The following is a 20838-nucleotide window of genomic DNA, read 5'->3' on the forward strand; positions in this document are numbered from 1 at the left end:
AATGTATACATTTTGGGAGACTCTTGCTCCTAACACTGCTGTCAACCCAAGTCTTGGGTTTCTCTTCTTATATACCAGTAGGTAAAAAAAATCTATATGGTAATCACTTCAAGAGCGTACATTTAAAAACGCTGCACGCAAATTTAGGTGCGGCATAAACCAGAAAAAAAAAATCAGTTGATGGGGTGCAAAAAATAGCAGTAGAAGAATATTCTACTAATTCACACAGTGAAATATCTAATTTGCTGATATTTTACTATGACCTAACCTCTCCCTACACTCAGGTGCCAAACCTTATCCTCCCGCCTGGTGGTGCCTAACCTTAACTCCCCCAGCTCATTGGGTAACCAGAGGCAGCCTTAGAGTATGCGGGGCCTGGGGCGAGTGTCACATGCGGGGCCTAGAGCCATAAGTGTAGGCCATATACTGGGCACTATGCTAGCTATATACTGGGCACTATGCTAGCTATGTACTGGGCACTATGCTAGCTATATACTGGGCACTATACTCGCTATGTACTGGGCACTATGCTAGCTATACACTGGGCACTATACTAGCTATATACTAGGCACTATACTAGCTATATACTAGTATATAGCTAGTACAGTGCCCAGTATATAGCTAGTACAGTGCCCAGTATATAGCTAGTATAGTGCCAAGCATAGTGCCCAGTACATAGCTAGTATAGGGCCCAGTATCTAGCGAGTATAGGGCCCAGTATCTAGCTAGCATAGTGCCCAGTATATAGCTAGCATAGTGCCCAGTACATAGCTAGCATAGTGCCCAGTACATAGCCAGCATAGTGCCCAGTACATAGCCAGCATAGTGCCCAGTACATAGCCAGCATAGTGCCCAGTACATAGCCAGCATAGTGCCCAGTACATAGCCAGCATAGTGCCCAGTACATAGCCAGCATAGTGCCCAGTACATAGCCAGCATAGTGCCCAGTACATAGCCAGCATAGTGCCCAGTACATAGCCAGCATAGTGCCCAGTACATAGCCAGCATAGTGCCCAGTATCTAGCCAGCATAGTGCCCAGTATCTAGCCAGCATAGTGCCCAGTATATAGCTAGCATAATGCCCAGTACATAGCTAGCATAGTGCCCAGTACATAGCTAGTATAGTGCCCAGTATCTAGCTAGCATAGTGCCCAGTCTATAGCTAGCATAGTGCCCAGTCTATAGCTAGCATAGTGCCCAGTCTATAGCTAGCATAGTGCCCAGTCTATAGCTAGCATAGTGCCCAGTCTATAGCTAGCATAGTGCCCAGTATATAGCTAGCATAGCGACCAGTATATAGCTAGCATAGTGCCCAGTACATAGCTAGCATAGTGCCCAGTATATAGCTAGTATAGTGCCCAGTATATAGCTAGCATAGTGCCCAGTACATAGCTAGCATAGTGCCCAGTACATAGCTAGCATAGTGCCCAGTACATAGCTAGCATAGTGCCCAGTACATAGCTAGCATAGTGCCCAGTATATAGCTAGCATAGTGCCCAGTACATAGCTAGCATAGTGCCCAGTACATAGCTAGCATAGTGCCCAGTATATAGCTAGTATAGTGCCCAGTATATAGCTAGCATAGTGCCCAGTACATAGCTAGCATAGTGCCCAGTACATAGCTAGCATAGTGCCCAGTACATAGCTAGCATAGTGCCCAGTACATAGCTAGCATAGTGCCCAGTATATAGCTAGTTTATAATTATGCTCTTCAAATAATCCTACCTGTTCTGCCTGGCCTGTGGCTGAGTCTGTCAGTCCGGGTCGGCTCTTCAGGTTGGGCTGCCGCGGGGAGCACTCTCTGCACATGCATATGACGTCAATTGTGACGTCACTCGCAGAGTGCACCCAGCAGCCGGGCAGAGGAGGAAACCAGGAACACGCAGTGCGCAGTCCGGATGCCGATGCGCTCCAGTGCATACAGGAAGCCATGGGCTTCAGGTCAGTGAGCGATCGGTGTCCCGGCCGCAGCAGTGAATATTAAATTAGTGGCATGGCAGTGCGCGGGGCCTCTTCAAGCACGGGCACCAGTTGCCCCCCCCCCAAAGGCCGGCTCTGGGGTAACTAACCTGAACTCCCCCAGAGGGCAACTAACCTTAACCCCTCTAACCTTCACCTCCCACCCTAGACCCTAAAGCCCCACATCTCAAAGCAGGAAGCCCAAGCGACAGCTAATTAGCGGGCACCTAAATTTGTTGTGTTCTCTTTAGCTGTTCCGCAAAGGTGACATGTGACATGATGAGATAAACAGGTGTATGCACAGTTGCAAAACATTAATAACCAGGCTGTTTTTATTTAGCTGTCTGAAAGTTAATTTGCAGGTATGCGAGTGACAGCTTCAGTCTTGTCCATACCTGATCAGGAATACAGTATACCTCACTGATAAGCAAATTACAGCCATAAACATTTTCCTGGCAGAATACAACTTCTTATGGCAGGGGAAACATAGAAGAAGGTCAATATTTCATGTATTTTAACTCTGGGACACTTAATAGACTTAGTAGAGACAATAAAACAATCTACTTTGCAAATGTTTAAAATATAAAATAAGACCATCTGATATCTAGCAAATGTGAGTATTAGGGCCTGTTTCCACTACACGCAGATTCTGCATGCATAAAACTGACTCCAATGAATGCCTATGGGAAATCTGCATCAGAAAAATCGCGTTCAGTGGAAACAGGCCCATAGACATTCATTGGAGTCAGTTTTCTGCATGCAGAATCTGCGTGTAGTGGAAACAGGCCATTAAAGTTATCACTAGATTTTCTTCCTGTATTTACTTGAAAGGGTAATATAAAGATTGATTTCCCCCTGGCTTATTCTGTTACCAATAGAAAAGAAATTGTGAACTGCTTACTGGTTATACCCAATGCTAATGTCTGCTTCAAAGACATTTCAGCTGAATTTTGTTCAGTTTATGGCTAGTACCGCAAATCGGAAAGTGTACTGGGCCCAATACACTTCTTTACTGTTGCGTACACAAAGGATAACGCAATGCAAACAAAGCGTATAAGTGTAAAAGGGGGTCTCAATATAAAATATAGGATCCCAGGAAAATCCTATTTAGGATTTGAGCTATAAATACAATTAAAATATTAGTTTATTTTCACTTCGGATCTGTTACAGCAAATTAGCATGGCTGTGAAGTCTTGAACTTTGTTTAAATCATTGCCTAGACTTTAAAAAAAAGACAGACATCTGAAGTCAGAGGGATTTGGAGGCGGACATTTAATTTTAAACAAAAATTGCCTGGCCGTCCTACTGATCCTCTGCGTATACTTTTCGCCACAGACCTCAAGTAAGCATTGTTTGGATGTAACGATTGTGGAATTATTTCCGTGGTCAGCGCACAAGACGCGCGCCGACACTGCGGAAATCCCCCACAAGCGTATAAAATAACAGAACCCAGCTGTGGTGCAGTGCACCGGTAGAGGGGAATTCCCACCAGCAGATGGAGCTGCGGAGTGCAGAGGAACACAGCCTCCACACTGCCACAGATGCCAGATGGGAATTGTACGAGTTGAAGCAATGCAGGGCAAGATAGCCCTCAGAAAGAGAGAGAGTGAGCACAGCGACAGAATGTATGCGTGTCCACCAATCTAGTCGCCCCCCGGCGACGGTGAACACACAACGGAAATCAAGTGGGAACGCAATCGCAAGAGTGGCGATTGCCAACAGTGACAAAAGCACGTCAACCCTAACTAACCAATGTAACACGAAAACAAATAGAGAACGCAAACGCTTGCTAAACGGTTACCTCACCGAGCCTACAGCAAGCGTTCATTCCAGACAAGACAGACAGAAGGAGCAACCAGCAGCAACCGCAGCTCTGGCCTACACTCCCAGACTGAGTACAAAAGGAACCACCGCTACTACCGCTAGGGCGAATGCGATCCAGACAGACAGATGGGGCTACCAGTAGCAACCGCTGCTCTGGCTTGCACCCCTAAGGCAGAATACAGAAGGAACCACCGCCACTATCGCTAGGGCGAATGCGATTCAGACAGACAGATGGGGCTACCAGTAGCAACCGCTGCTCTGGCTTGCATCCCTAAGGCAGAATACAGAAGGAACCACCGCCACTACCGCTAGGGCGAATGCGATCCAAACAGACAGAATGATATCCTGTCGGCCGCCACTGGCGACAAGACAATCGCAACAAAAAGACAGTACAAGGCAAAACAGATAATACAACCTGACTACGCTAAAAGGAATGCTAGTGTACTCCCAAGGAATATTAGCAAACAATTAGCAAAGGCTTAGACTCCAGGTAAGTTAGCAGGAACAAACCTCTATGACCAGCAGGGAATTCTGGGAGCAAACTATTTATACTGCAAGCCATCAAAGGAAGCAGCTAAGCAATTTGCATGACAAGTGGATGCAAATTCCTCACCAGAACAGCAGCTCAGCAAGTTGCAGAGTGAAGACAGGTCTCCTTTCCAGAGACCTGCAACACTCAGACCTACAAAATGGTCAAAAAGCTGTCTGCCTGTGCAGACAGAGCAGATCATTACATTGGATTAACCGCATGCTTGTTTCAGGTTGGTGATGCATGATGCATGAAGGATCAGCAGAGCTGCCAGGCAACTGGCATGGTTTTAAAATAAATAAATATGGCAGCCTCCAAATTCTTCATACTTGTCCTTTAAATCATTTGGGACGGGAGCCTCTGAGGGACCAAAGGCTTTATTTCATTTTCCGATCACCGATCGGCTCACAGTGATCGGGAGATCAGGAGCCAATGAAACTGGAGGAAGATTGGCCGTCACGACAGCCGAGTTTACCATTTCCCGGAGCAGCGATTAGCTTGGAACTTTGGTAAGCCGTGGTGTAGAATCTATGCCGAATCAGAGTTAGAGAGCCACAAATGCAGCCCGTGACGTACCAGTAGGGGTTGCAGAGGTCTCGACCGCACCAGGGCCCTTGGGCCAGAGGGACCCCGTAAGGGTCCGCCATCTGTAGTGTTAGCTCTTGATTTGTCCTGTGCTTGTAATGATCATTTCTATACATGCTTTGAATGATAAATTATGATAATCATTAACAAGCTGTTCCCCATCCTCTTCTTACATCTCTGACACTGTGGAAGTCCTTGGCAGGTTTTGTGCACCATATCAATTGTTATGTATAGAGTTCTTGGGGGGGAATTCAGGCCCATGTAAAACTCACACCGGGGCCCATTGCTCCTTAACTACACCACAGATTCTACTTATTGCGTTCCAAAACCGGTTAAGCAAAGTAAAAATAAAATAAGCAACAGTGCTTTAGCAGTTAATAGAATAGCATGCAATGGAAGATAAATAACTGAAAAGAATTCAGATTTTATGTCTGAGGAAGGGATCTTAATATCTGAATTGAATAGAGGTTGCCAAACAATATGAGGGAAAGGGCCCCAGAGGGAGACATGTCTGAGAGGGGCATATGTGAAATTGACTTGAGGGGAACATCTGCTTTCTCCTGTATGTCTGTGATATTACATATCCAGATACTACATTTTTTTCCATTGTTTTCGCCTTTTCTACTTTCTAAAAGGACAGTGCAGGTCTCCAACAGTATGTGCCATTTATCCTGTAAGGGAATAATCAGCACTGTTGTTCTAACCAGTTTTGTCTACTATTGTTATGCAACACTACCCTCTAGTGTGAATAATGATTACTACAGGGTTTTATGGGATTTTAAAGCCCAGCATCTGTGTTATTACCCAGGATGGGATGGAATGGTGGATAACCATCAGTTTCTGACATTATCATGCAGCACTGCCCTCTTCTGGTTAGTTAACATTTACTACAGGACATCTGTTTTCTAATTCTAATACTGTAATTAAAACACATATGGTGTCAGGTTTCTGAAACAGTAGTATCACTCTCATATGGGCTGGGATATATTTAATATGTAGAACTTAGAAAATACAAATCTAAAAAAGATATACTTTCTTGAAATGGTTTCTTTTGTGACTGAAGAAAGATGACATTATGATGATGTATAAGCAGCTGCTTTTAGACTTAGGGCTGGTGCACACCTAAAATCGCAAGCCTAATCTCAAATGCTAGGTGTTTTTTGAAGAGTTTTTTTCAAAGTGATTTCAGGCATGTGCCTAGTAATTTTTGGAGCATTTTTTGTTTTGTTTTTTTACAATTTGACCTAAAAGATAACTGTACCAAAAAAGCACTTGGAAAAAAAAAATCGATCTGTTCAGCACTTTTGAGAGCGATTTTCCAATGTTCCTATACTTAACATTGAGGCTGAATTGCCTCAAAAATGCTGCAGGACCCGCGTTTGCGTTTCTCTAAAAATCACATTGCTCTGGTGAGACCCAACCCATAGAACAACATTAACCAAGTGCTTTTCAAAGTGCTAGCATTTTGAAAAGCACTCAGAAGCGCTTTAGGTGTGCACCATCCCTAAGACACACAATTATCATATATAATGGCATATACTATTGCATCTCTATAAATTAATATATCAATACATGTTATCATCTTGATTCAAAACTTTACAATCAAAAAGTTAAGTGAAACCTCAGATAAAATATGGATTACACACAAAGGTCTCAATACACTAAGCTTTACCAAACACTTTAACGTTTGATAATTTACCTCATGTGTAAAACCTAATTTAATTCACTAAGGTGTTCTAGATTTATTGAACATTTTACCAATAAAACATTTGATAAATCTAGAACACCTTAGGGAATTCAAAATTAGATTTTATTCACGAGGTAAATTATCATCAAGCGTTCGATAAAGCTCAGTGAATAGTGACAGATTTCAAATGTGTATTAATGTTCATTTTGCCGCCTACAGGCAATTAAAACCCTAAATTCAGTATCCCAGAAAATTAAACTACTACATAAGACTAGTAAAAAGGATTATGAATATAGAAATGCTGGCTTACTGAAAACTACGTCCATGTACGCACTCCATGTTTGGTCAGTGCTCCTTGCATGAAATACTGCTTCCGCGGCATGGAGGCGATCAGCCTATGGCACTGCTGAGGTGTTATGGAAGCCCAAGATGTTTTGATAGCACCTTCATCCTATCTGCATTTTTTGGGTCTGGTGTCTCATCTTCTTGACAAAACACACAGATTTTCTATGGGATTCAGGTCAGGCAAGTTTTCTGGCCAAACACTAACACTTGAATCATCATTGTAATTACTGTTGCCCAGCAGGGATCAGAAGTCGATCCCTCAAGTGACAGTACGGGGGTGCGACCAGGGGGGTTTCTTGAACATGGGACTTTGCTACACATTAGGCAATGTCAGTGAACTCCAGTACACATGCTTGAGTTTTGAGTCAGTCTATTTTGCTTTTGAGCAAAGTAAAATGACCTAGGTGAGCATGGAAAATCCCAACCTATTTATAGCAGCCAAACTAAATCAGTTCAAGCCTGACTGACTACAAGGCTTGGTTCCCACAAGGTCTGCTGCATTTATGACAAAATCAACGACAATAATGGACAGAGCCAACAATTCGTTTTTTTGAGCCGTTTTACATCAGTCCATTTTTTTCATGTATGTTCACTGATTGAAAAAAGTTACTTTACAGATTTGTCTGAGAGCAGTGGCGTTGCCATTCATCTGATGAACAACACACCTGCTCCCTCCATGCACAATATATTCATACAATGCAGACACAATACTGCAATTGTAGTGTAAACAGAGCATCATAATATCTTCACTGGAGATACTTGGAGATCTCTGGAGATAATACAATACAATAATACAATAATACAATACAATAACATTTCTATAGCGCTTTTCTCCCATAGGACTCAAAGCGCTTAAATAAAAATATAAAAAAGACCCTACTGTGTGATCCTACAATATAAGTAATATCCCGTCCAGGAATTGTTTTCTTTAGAAAATGAAAGTAAGCAGAAAAAAATAAAACAGGTTCTTGGCTGGATTTGATTAAACACAATTTTATTTGATATACATTGTGGCACCTTGGCACCATTAAGCTTATCCAGAGGGAAAAACAAAACATACAGAACATGAAATACCTTATGTCAGATACCATCTGCCTCTGAAGTCCTTATGACATTGCAGCATAACAAAAACTTTTTCTTCATCCTCTCCCCTAAATAACATCAGGTATCCAGAACATGAGAACAATTAAAGACTTTCCTGGGCTGTGAATGCTACATAGACTTTTCTTTGCAACAGCTAGTGTGACAAGTGACACAGAAGTCGACCATTATCCCTCAAGACTTAGTCAGGTCTGAGGTTACGAATGGCACACAGCTGAGCTCATTTAATCAGAAGGAACGTCTGGTAACCTATAGCAGCTCATAAAAAAATACTCCATGGCCCTTATTGAATTCACTTTTTTTCTCCTAGGAGATCATTTTCTTTTTCTGTTTAAAATAACTTCTCAGCACTCTGCAATTGAATCAAAATTATTCTCTTGCTTGCTGGTGGCTCAAAATTATATTGGCAAGGGGTGAAAATATAATCTAGGAGAAACCTCAGGCGAAAAAGCAAATTGCTTACGGACTCTGGTGTCCGGCTGCAGCCAACTGAAGTCTCATTGGTAGCTCCAGGTTGCAACATCAAACCAAACCGGTAATTTCGACTACACCTTTGTCTTTTGGAAGCAAAAAATTAAAAGATAATAAATACATCAATTTAGGTTCATTTTATATTTACTGTATAAAATACATTTTAAAAATGGCTGAACTAGTTCGGCCATTCCATAATCAGAGTTCTGTCACATGAGAGGCACAGAGAGGAAGGAAAATATTCATGTTAAAGAGGTCTCCATTAAGGACAAGCAATACAGTTAAAACAAACAAGCACTGAATGGTCTATTGTTTCATTAGGATTCTTTAAAGTGCACTTGCTCAGTAGACACTGGTGGCAGCCCTACAATTCTGTGAAACAATATCCAGTTTGCCAAGACGTCAGGGTTTCTTCACTAAACTAGTATTCGTAAGGAATGACCAGTGATTGTTCTGCTATAAAATAAGCAAATGAAGATAAAATTTGGTAAACTCATCCAGACTTATTCAATAGTACAGTGCAAAGCATGGCAAAGAGCTTTGACCCATTGTAACCAATCACAAATTCGCTTCCATTACTCTACTTATCAGACATATTTGGTCATTGCATTGTCAAGCTTTACGGTTCTTTAAGTGGCCTTATGCTCTGTTCACACTGGCACTGGTGAAAACTGATCAGTGTAAAAATTAATCCGTGGAACGGATTAGTTTATAAAAGGCATCAGTTTTCCATCCATGACCCTCTGTTCCGTGGTCAATGCACCCATCGAACTGGAAAAATGGGTCCAGACCCAAATTTTTGGTCCACGCGGTGGAATGGACCAAACGAATCTGTTTGAACAGACCAATGTTAACAGATCAATTGGTTATCATTGGATCTGTTCACATCCATTCCATTGCGGTCACTAAACCGTCCATTTTTTAGGCCAATGTGAACCGGGCCTTAATGAATAAGCCCTACGAGGTGTAGTTTGGCATACAAGTGTAGTTTGGCATACAAATAATAATGATTACTTTTTGTATATACATATGTTAAAGCTAACCTAGGCCATATTTACCCTGACATATTGGTCTTTCCTATAAATATTATTTAGATTTAGTAACTGTAATCCATGCATAGAAATGCAACATATTGGCACATCTGCACACTTTCAGCACCTTGAATTAGGTGTCATGATTTAAGACAATGGACTTCAGATCTAAAATCTGATCAACAAAAATGGGCCCCTTTATGAGGCTATGCAGCATATTGGTTTGATTTTTTTTTCAATATATATACACAAACACATTTTAGACAAGAATAAAAAGGGACATGTACATGAATATATCTGGGTTCCACATCTACACACTTTGAGAAAGTCCATGGTTGTAGAGATTGAAACATCAAGTGTATGGAAGCTTTGTGAAGTCATAGAAAAGTCCATCAAAGTGCGAGAGCTGGAGATAGCTGAACAGTTCCCAGTGGAGGAATTGAAGAGTCTGGTTGAGGTTCCCTTGGCTTCTAGTAATTCACTCCACATTATTTGGTACCAAGAAGCATTCACTTTGAGAACCAGACCAAACACGTTAACATTGAGATTTATCACCACTTACAGCTTATACAAAGAAAAACAAGGCCTGGTGATCGTGTTTTTTTTTTTTTTGTTTTGTACTAAGCTCGTTTGTAGGCCGAGTATCGAGAACTTCACTTGTTTATAATGGAGCCAGCTTCCATGTGTGTTTTGGGATACTTCTTGTAAGCAATATTAAAGAAATCTTCCACTGCATCGAGACATAGCAATCGGTCCTAAGAAAACCAAATATGTTTTGTTACTTACATTGAACTAAAATTTACAAACATTTTATGAAAATGTGTCTAGTGTACTTCTGCTAACCCTACGCCCATCATCCAGCTGCTACAGGTTTTTTTTTTCCTCTCAGCTGCCCAAGAATTGTATCTAACCAGACTACCTGCACAATGATTAAAAAGGGAAAAAGAAAAACAAAGAAAAAAAACAAACAAACAAAAAAAAACATTTCCAGTTCAAATACACATTCTGAAGCTCCCTGCACTGTTCAGAAAGTACATTGAGGAGGCCCTTGCCCAACACTACACACATTCCCTGACCTGCAGTTGATGCAGGGATGGATTTCTGGAAAGGCCAAAGGCCCAGGCCTTGGACGGCTGAAGCCCAGGGGACATCTGAAAAAGCGGGGTTGCTACATATGAAAGAGGGGGCAGAAAATGGGGAGCAACACATAAAGGGAAACTGATGCCCAATGGAGCAGTTAATGAAAGACAGGGGCTGCAGTACATGTATGAGATGCATGGAAGAGGGGGCTTACATGAAATGGGAGGGGCGCTACTGCACATGAAAGCGGAGCTACAACATACTTGGCCTAGGGGCACAAAGTATAAATCCGGCCTTGAGTTGTTTGGATAGAGATACAGACAGAAATATAAACAGTCCAATTATGGAGAACATAAAAAGGAAGCAACTGGATGAGCAATAAGACAGATGCAAATTAAAAGTAATCTGAAGCAATTGCTCACATTTTGTCAAATTTAACATCTGGAACCTGCCTGGTTTCTCAAGTAGTTTTAGGTAGATACAAAATATTAACATGAGGAGATTGGGATTTCTAAGCACAGATATTTGTAGCCGAGACACGGCCGAGTTTTACAGTAGTGTACTTAAAGGGACACTATCAATTAACATATTATTTCAATTGGGATAGGAAATGTTTGGGAAGTGCTGCTAAGTACTGGTGTATACATTTCACAGCTTATCTATTTGATTACGGTTATCTATAATTCCTTTCACATTTTTCTGATGGCAGTCTGCTGAAATTCTGATGGCAGACTCAGCCATGAGGGGAGGGGGGAATTTCCCTCAGTGTATCTGTTAACTGTGTGTGCAGAGAGCTCAGTCAGAGACAGGCAGAGCTTTCTCTCACAGAGAGCAGAAGAAATGTAGCTTATGTGGAGCATAAACATTTGTAATACTGTAGTGTGTGAAACCTGATACCGGTTTTCAAATCTGCTTCAATATTACACTGTTCTTAGCATGTCAGAATACAGAGATTCATACCTCTGCAAATGAGACATTCCAAACGTAGCTAAAAGCTACACACAATGAATTAAAGCTCTTGCCTCTGATATTTAACATGAATAGTAGAAAGATGTTAACACAGCTACTTAAACATTATTTGTTCTCACTAGAGATGGCCTGACCGGTTTGCCACTAGAGGGCTTCTTCTGATTGCGTCATTATGCGACGCATGAGAAGCCACCGGGAGGACAGTGGATGGAGCGAGAGGACGGGCCGCGCAGCTTCCGGGCAGCACGATGGGACCTTCTACCGGCGAGGATCAGGTGAGATGTCCTCTATCTACCTTCCGCTGTGCTTACACTGCATTAAAAACGGCGCAGAAGAGGTAGTCCCCGGCGGCGTGACGTCATCGTGGCGGGTGTTCGTATCGGCGGGTAGTTCGTAAGTCGGGCGTTTGTAAACCAGGGACTACCTGTAGCTTAGAATGCGTCCTGTGGAGGACGTATAGCTGCTGGCTCCAGCTGTCTCTCCCCACCTGCCTTCACCTGTCACCCTCACTTAGGCTGGCACCCGGTGCACCAGGTGCCAGCCTAGGTGAGGGTGAGAAGGCGGGGAGGACAGCGGGAGCCGGCAGCTATGCATCCCATAGGACGCATTCTCTGCTATGTTTGGGGCAGTGGAGATCTTCAATCAACTTAATTGAAGATCGCAAGATAAGAGGATACTGTATTCATTGGATCATTTACCGAGTATATTGGAGTGGGAATTTTTTTTATTTATTTATTTATTTTTAAAAAAGGTACAGGTAAATATTTCTGGCTAATTAAGAACATTAACCACTTTGTCCTCCTTGACGTATAAAAACGTCAAGGAGGACAGGCGCGCTCCCGCGCGCTCCCGCGGCCGATCGCGCGCGTGCACGCGCACTCCCGGCGGCGGAGTCGGTAGCCACGGAATCAATTTATCGGGCTATGGAGCCCGATCATTGATTCCTCTCCCCCGCTGAAAAAGCGACAGCTTCTCTCGGAAGCTTCGCTCTTTCTGAAGCTGTGTCTCTCTAAGCGTACATTGTACGCTTAGAGTGACGTCATGTAAAAAAAAATCGAGATTGCCATCTTGTGGCCAAAAAGTAAAACTACAAGTAAATTCCCAAAAACATTACAATACACCAATATTTCCCCAAATAAAACACTTTTATATCCCACCCTCCCAAAAATGCCTACATAAAATGTTTAATAAAAAAAAAAAAAAAAAAACATTACTATAAAAAAAAAAAAAAACAAATATTTACCTAAGGGTCTAAACTTTTTAAATATCTATGTAAAGATGAAATATTTCTCTCTATTTTTTTTTTATAAGCTTGTAAATAGTGATGTATGCAAAACGGAAAAAATGCTCTTTTATTTCCAAATAAAATATTGTCGCGATACATTGTGATAGGGACATAATTTAAATGGTGAAATAACCGTGACAAATGGGCAATAACAATACGTGGGTTTTAATTATGGAGGCATGTATTATTTTAAAACTATAATGGCCGAAAACTGACAATGAATTTTTTCATTTTTTTTCTTATTCTTCCTGTTAAAATGCATTTACAGTAAAGTGGCTCTTAGCAAAATGTACCCCCCAAAGAAAGCCTAATTGGTGGCGGAAAAAACAAGATATAGATCAGTTCATTGTGATAAGTAGTGATAAAGTTATAGGCTAATGAATGGGAGGTGAACATTGCTCGGATGCATAAGCTGAAAACGACTGAGATGTTAAGTGGTTAAAGGACTTTTTTCGTCGTGTTTTTATTTCATTTAACTCTTTGTGGAAATGGGTAAGTGGTACTTTGTACCCCTATATCCATTTCTCCTGGGAGGGGGGTGGGCATCTGGGGTCCCCTTCTTAAAGGGGACTCCCAGATGCCACCATGAACCCCCCCAGGAAGTCATCGGCCCCACCTCCTCCCGGGGCACCGGAGGTGGGGAAGAGCCCCTTGTCCATGGATTGGACAAGGGCTCGGGGGGAGAGAGGAAGGCTTGGCCACCCCTCTCCCCTGGAGCACCCCCATACCATGGACCATGCGGGCTGGTATAGCTCAGGGTGCGAAGCCCCACGCGGCCAGGGCTCTGCATTCTGGCTATCCCAGCCTTCATGGGGGACAAGCGGTTACATAGCGCTCGGTAGGGGGGACCCCACGTCTTTTTTTCAGATTTCCCACACAACACAAAAATAATAAAAAAAAAAAAAAAAAAAAACTGTTTTTATTTTATTTTTTTTAACCATTTACCGCCATCCTAACGTATTAAAACGTCATGCTTACCGCTATTAACAGCAACATGACGTTTTAATACGTCGCGCATTCCCGCCGCTGCTACCGCCGTGTGTCCGCCGCTACCGCCGCCATTACCGTCGGGATCCCGTGCTGGGCGATTGGGGAAGAGGACTGAACAGTCCTCTACCCAATCGCAGTGCCTGGAGTGAATGGACGTGACCGCGAACAGCGGCTACGTCCATTCACATAAACAGGAAATGTAACAGTTTAATAAAGTGTGTAAAAAAAAAAAAAAAAAAGTGAACACGTCCTATGAGTGTTCACCAGCGCCATCTTGTGGCCAAAAAGTATATTACACCTACAAAACACATACATTTTCAAGTATATACACATCATTAATAAAATTACACTTCCAACCCTCCCCCCCAAAAAAAACACTTGTAAAAAAAAAAAATCAGCTTAAAAAAAAAAAAAAAATAGTTGCCTTAGGGACTCAGCTTTTTTTATTCTATATTTTATGGGGGAAAATTAATTTTAATTTATTACATAGGGGCTTGTAATTATGGCCAGAACAAACAGAAAAATAACCACTTATATTTCAAAATAATATACTGTCGCCATACATTGTGGTAGGGACATAATCTAAACGGTTTAATTATCGGGACCACTGGGCAAATAAAACGTGTTTGTTTTATCCACAGGAGAATGTTTAATTTTAAAACTATAAAGGCTGAACACTGAGAAATAATGATTTTTTTTCTTTTTTTTTCTGTTTTTCTCATTAAAATGCATTTAGAATAAAAAAATTCTTAGCAAAATGTACTATCCACAGAAAGCCTAATTGGTGGCGAAAAAAACGAGGTATAGATCATTTTCTTGTGATAAGTAGTAATAAAGTTATTAGGGAATAAAAGGGAGGAGCGCTGACAACTGAAAATTGCTCTGGTCCGTTAGGATAAAAACCCTTGGGGGTGAACTGGTTAAATATTGTTTCCGGCTATCTTTTTTTTAACATATTTGGTGTTGCTAGGATGTAAGGGGCCTTTGCTATTAACTTCCTTAGTGGTATGCCCGACACTGTTGGGCATACTGCTTCCTGGCCCCAGGAGTGCCCCATGTAAAAGGAATGTGATCCAATGGCTGAAACCCCTTTTGCTAACACTAGGCTAGCTAGTACAAGTCCCAGGAACCCCCCGATCCCTGAGTTAATACATTACCCCCCTGGATCCAGCGATCGCGCAGCCTCCCTGCACAGCTTCGGTCTCTCTATGGGGAGGATCGGGTTTGCACATGACGTCATGCGCAATCCTTTCCATAGAGCTGTACGGGGAGGCTGCGCCGATTGCTGGATCCAGGCTGGGTAATGTATTAACGGGGGAGTGGCGGAGATCGGGGGGTGCCGGGCATTTATACTAGCTAGCCTAGTGCTAGCTATAGGGGTTTCAGCCATTGGACCTCTGGCGGTGACTGGGGGGCACAAATTGGCAAAACCTCTTGAGCGGCGTAATGCTCAGGAGGTTAACTGCTAAAGTCGGAGGGTGATAACCAACCAGAGTTATAGGGTTGCAAAAGTGCTGAATTTTGCCATTGGCTTTCATTGGGCTTCCTATTTCACTTTCAAAAATCTCAAATCTTTTCAAAGGAGGATTGCTCAGCAGTGGCATATTTTCTAGCATTGTAGGGACTTTTAGAGGGCTCAGGACTGGTGAGTTTGGGGCCCCTAGGCCAAGGAGGTCATTGCCTAGGGTCACAAAAGGTTTTTTTTGGCAAGGATGCCGGTGAAGAACATAATTCTCCGCCATCTCCGTTAGCAAAGTGACGCTCACGACATGTCGCATGCAGGTAGAAGGCAGAAGCCTGCGCTTTTGCACCCTCAAAATGTAGGCCCCAATGAAAGCCTATGGGAGATTTTAACACATTTGCCCCCCCATAACTCTGGTTTGCAGAGATGTAGGAAACCCAAAGTTGGAGTGCAAGTACAACAATATGCCTTCTACCTGCATGCGACACGTCGTGAGCTTCAGACTTGGTAACGGCCATGGCGGGGATTTACGTTAGTCACCGGCATCATTGCCAAAAAAACAAGCTTTTGTGACCCTAGGCTATGACCTCTTTGGCCTAGGGGCCCCAAACTCACCAGTCCTGAGCTCCCTAAAAGTCCCTACAATGCTAGAAAATTTGCCACTGCTGAGCCATCGTCCTTTGAAAAGATTTGAGATTTTTAAAAGTGAAATAGGAGGCCCAATGAAAGTCAAGGGCAAAATTCAGCACTTTTGCACCCCTATAACTCTGGTTGGTTATCACCCGCCGACTTTAGCAGTTAAAAGCAAAGGCCCCTTACAACCTAGCAACACCAAATTTGCAGGATATGTTAAAAAGATAGCAGGAAATAATATGTTAAAAAATAGGGGACCCCAAATGCCCACCCCCTCCCAGGAGAAATGAGTATAGGGGTACAAAGTACCCCTTACCCATTTCAACAAGGGTTAAATGAAAAACAAAAACAACGAAAAAAGTCCTTTAATGCTCTTAATTAACCAGAAATACTTACCTGTACCTTAAAATTAAATCTTTTTCACATGAATTCTCATTTTATCTGTTCATCATATTTACATGAAATCTTCTAGTCATTAAGGTAACAAAAATAAGTTAGAGGAACTGTAGTGAAAACAACAATGAATAAAATGGCTATTTTTTTTCCAATATTCAGTTATAGGATTTAGTCAATGTTTTCCCACTGTAAAATCTTTCTCCCTGATTCACATTTTGAAATTTATAACTGGCAGGTGTCGGAAAATCTCATATTAATGCAGAGAAATCTCCATCTTGCTTTAAGCTGAGTATCTATGTTTTAAAATGTTTTGCGGATTTAAGTTGACTTCATGATTTTATGATTATAAGCAGAGTTCTTCTTTAATCAGTTAGATTGTTGGTTAGAGTAACCCTTAATGTCATTTTCTGCAGTAAGCTGTTTGTTCCCTGTACAAAGGTTATGTTTTTATTAAGATAGCGCTGGAGAAATGTTTTTGACTATATTCAGTTTTTGCTGCAATGCAATGCGCTTATGCAAGGCCAAACACGCACTGCAGAACCTCATTTTACAATTCATGAGGCCCCCAGCAAAACTTTGATGGGGGCCCCCCAATGTTCACACCCTTTCCCTTGCCAACCCCTTGGTGCCCTTCATGGCCTTGAGGCCCATCTCACAAGGGTCATAAAGCAAGTATTGCCATCACGATCTTCACAACTGTAACAAGTGTAGCCACAAAACACCTGATGTGAAGTACAGTCCCCTGTATCAGAGGAAAGGAAGGGAAGGTTAGTAGTTAGGGCCCCCTTAGTTAGAGCTTTGAGCCCCCCTGCGACCTCTAGTTACAACATTGCCTTCATCTTAACTAATAGACAATCGATTTCTCCCAGGTCGGATATCAAAAGTGGCTGGATAGTGTACTGGTTAACCTCCTGAGCGGTCTGGACGAGCTCAGCTCGTCCATCACCGCCGGAGGCTGCCGCTCAGGCCCTGCTGGGCCGATTTTCTTCAAATAAAAAGCAGCACACGCAGCCGGCACTTTGCCAGCCGCGTGTGCTGCCTGATCGCCGCTGCTCTGCGGCGATCCGCCGCGAGCAGCGCCGAAAGAAGGTCCCCCAGCCGCCCGAGCCCTGCGCAGCCGGACCAATCAGTTCCGGCCAGCGCTAAGGGCTGGATCGGAGGCGGCTGACGTCAGGACGTCGGCTGACGTCCATGACGTCACTCCGCTCGTCGCCATGGCAACGAGGAAAGCCAAACAAGGAAGGCTGCTCATTGCGGCCTTCCTTGTGTATTCTGGGCGCCGGAGGCGATCGGAAGAACGCCTCCGGAGCGCCCTCTAGTGGGCTTTCATGCAGCCAACTTTCAGTTGGCTGCATGAAATAGTTTTTTTTTAATTAAAAAAAACCCCTCCCGCAGCCTCCCTGGCGATCTCAATAGAACGCCGGGGAGGTTAAAGGCACCGCCTTTGACATGGGAGACCAGGGTTTGAATCCTGGCCAGGGTCAGTACCTATTCAGTAAGGAGTCCAAGGCAAGACTCCCTAACACTGCAGGGTGGCCTCCTGAGCACGTCCCTGTGGCTGCAGCATTTGAGTGCTTTGAGTCCAACAGGAGAAAAGCGCTATACAAATGTTTGGATTATTATTAAAAAGACCAGAGGCCATATGCGATTCACGTTTTCTCCAAATTGATATTTTCATACCTTGTCAATAAAATGCCTTAAGCCCCCAACAAGCAAGGAATTACACAAAATCAATTTGATAGTACTTTTTTTTATCACTGTTGGTACTTTTTTTAATTGCAAAATGCTGTAAAAGTTATTTAAGGGGGAAAAAAAATAAAAGTTGAAAAATGATCACCTAGTGGAAAACAGGAGAAAAAGTGAATGGTAATGAAGCCTACCTGGGCCTATATGCAATTTAGACAGGCATCAGATAATATCTGAAGAAATGTTCTACTAATCAGTCATGCTAACAATATCAAAACTCTTGCTGCTCTCATTGTAGACATCGAGAAAGCATTCTATAGCATGTCTTGGGCTTAAATGTTCCAGGTCATAGAGAACGCTGGCATAAAAGAACCATACCTTAGCACCATTAAAAACCTGTATTCTTCCTCTTTTGCTACACTCAAAACAACAGAAACTGCTAGCTAGCTCTCCCCCCCCCCCCCCATTCATTTCTATCCAAAAGACACACCAGGGCTGTCCTCTATCTCCCCAGCCCTTTTCATGTTCACAATTGATCCAAAATACATCAAAACCCACCCAGACATTAAAGGAATTTCCCTTAGGACATATGGGGGTTGATTCCCTAAAGAATGTTAATCTTAAAGTGTGCAGATAGTGCACTTAATATTACTTCCATTTACATAGCGATTTATGCAAATTGCTTGAGCAACATGCAATGCAAGCAGTGCATTTATATAGCGTGTTATGCATGCAAGTCGCTACAGAATCTGTGTAGTCACTGTTGGAATTGCTCCAGGATCACAAACGAACTGCTGTAAGCAGCATGGGATCCACTGGCAAAGCGCTTTGCCAATCGCCAGCGAAAGGCAACTGCTGCCAAAGCCGCCTAGTGGATCCCAGCCTTTAGTCAAACAAGAAGCTGAGTATTAATAGCTCAATTGTGATCTGGAATAAGCAACAGGGAGGTTTATAAGTTCAACATCTAATAGAATATTACAGAGTCTCTTAACTGCCCCAGATTCCACTAATCTATGCTCAAAATCACAACCTTGTATGTGTTGCAATTGAAATCCACCTACTGCAACAGTTTTCTAGGAAAGGGGTTCCATGTCATCTAATTTTAATCCCCCAACCATCTCTAAAATCTCTCCCATTATGAAACTCTAGAGAAAAGCTTTATGTACTGTATATATGCACTTCAGTCCCTGGCCTCCCCTCTTAAGCCCCATCTACACCATGCTACATTGTAGCGATCCGGCGTCTCGATTAGCCGCCGGATCGCCTCTTCCGCGTGCCCGCCGCGTCCCCGCTCGCCGCGCGTGCGCCACATTCGATTCCCCGCTCGTGCCCGCTCGTCCCCGCTTATCTCCCGCACGATTCCCTGCCATTGTCCCCTTGCGGGGATCGAGCAGGGAATCGGCGGTGCGGAGATCCGTCCTGTCGGATTGATAAGGAGCATCGCGGCCACATCTACTCGTGTAGATGCGGCTTTAGCTATACTCCAACTCAGATTTTATCTTTGGCGCCAATTCCTAGGCTTTCCTCTGGTGAAAAAAAAAAAAAACACCACTAACAGAAGACTTCCTAACAGAAGGGCAATTACCTTCCCCAGGTCTATTATAGCCAAACACCAACACCTCCATAAACAACTTAAATCCAGGCAGCAGTACCACTTTCTCTTGTCAGTCTCTAATTCTAAGGTTATCCAGACAACTTATTTTGACTAACTGTGCCAAACAGATGAAAAAAAAAAAAATTAGTATTGTCTCCCTACTGTACTCTGGACAAAACCAACCAACAGAAGAGATTAAATTAGCTTTCATGAGGAATTGGGAAAGAGACCTAGATCAGACGCTCGATATGGAAGACTTCAAAACTACATCTACGGAGGTCTCTGAGGTAGCTCCACACACCTGGTTTAGTCATTAAAAAAAAATTACCCATATTTTTATGACAATATCTTCATCTTGTTTTAGAGGTTGTCTTGCTGTAGGCTCTATCTAATTTACTAAATAGACTTTTTCAGGGAATAATTTTCTAAAGACCTCAAAAATGTTTCTCCTTGGAACTAAGCCAAAAGGACAATCTTATTCAATATATTATGGGCCTCTACTAAGGTGTTCATAGCTTCACAGTGGCAACAACCTCACCTATGCTTTGGATCTCTCAGAGGAGAAAAAAAATGAGAGTATAAGTATTAGGATAACAGCCTAGCATTGCTTCAAAACATGTTGGCAACCATGGGTGGAGTACAGAGAGGGATCGAATGTTTAGCATACTAAATTATTAATTTTAGTTACGGACATCAAAATGTTAGTGAAAAGTAGTATTGTGTTAATTTAATCAGGAGCGAGTGATTTTGTTCTCAGAAGGTACTAAAAAGTTATGTTATACATGAGGTGAGAAATGGGTAAGGAGAGAGGTAAATAATGAAATTAGTTAAGCATATCAACTCCATCAAATATTATCTTGCCATTGCAAAATAAATCTTCTTCAAAAGAATAATTAGAAGTAAATCAACACAAAAAGTACTGAGTGCAGTGCATTGTAATTAAGTAATATACAGACTCCTTACAAAACAGAATAAAAAATGCATCCGCATCAAAACATAGCTTGATTAATATACAATACATTTGATCAAATATATTAATTCAATTTCATTTTAGAACAGAACCTTACAAAGAAAATGTTCACAAAATTAAGAGAAAAATCTTTACCTGTACCGTGTTTCCCTGAAAATACGGTAAGTCACGGTCATTAATTTTTGCTCTAAAAGATATGCTAGGGCTTATTTTCAGAGGAGGTTTTTACTTTTGGGCAAGC

General features: G+C 42.4%; 1 protein-coding gene across 2 annotated transcripts in view; it reads right to left on the minus strand.

Moving 5' to 3' along the window:
- Window positions 1-7906: 7906 nt before the first annotated feature.
- Window positions 7907-20838, minus strand: part of MREG (melanoregulin) — a 163112-nt gene continuing 150180 nt past the window's right edge. For both annotated transcript variants that reach the window (XM_068246993.1, XM_068246994.1), the window contains one exon: window positions 7907-10287. In XM_068246993.1, coding sequence (XP_068103094.1) covers window positions 10186-10287 — 102 coding nt within the window. In that variant the 3' untranslated portion in view covers window positions 7907-10185. The remainder of the gene's footprint in view (window positions 10288-20838) is intronic.

The sequence above is a fragment of the Hyperolius riggenbachi genome, chromosome 7 (genome assembly GCF_040937935.1).
Source record: "Hyperolius riggenbachi isolate aHypRig1 chromosome 7, aHypRig1.pri, whole genome shotgun sequence".
Lineage (NCBI taxonomy): Eukaryota > Metazoa > Chordata > Amphibia > Anura > Hyperoliidae > Hyperolius > Hyperolius riggenbachi.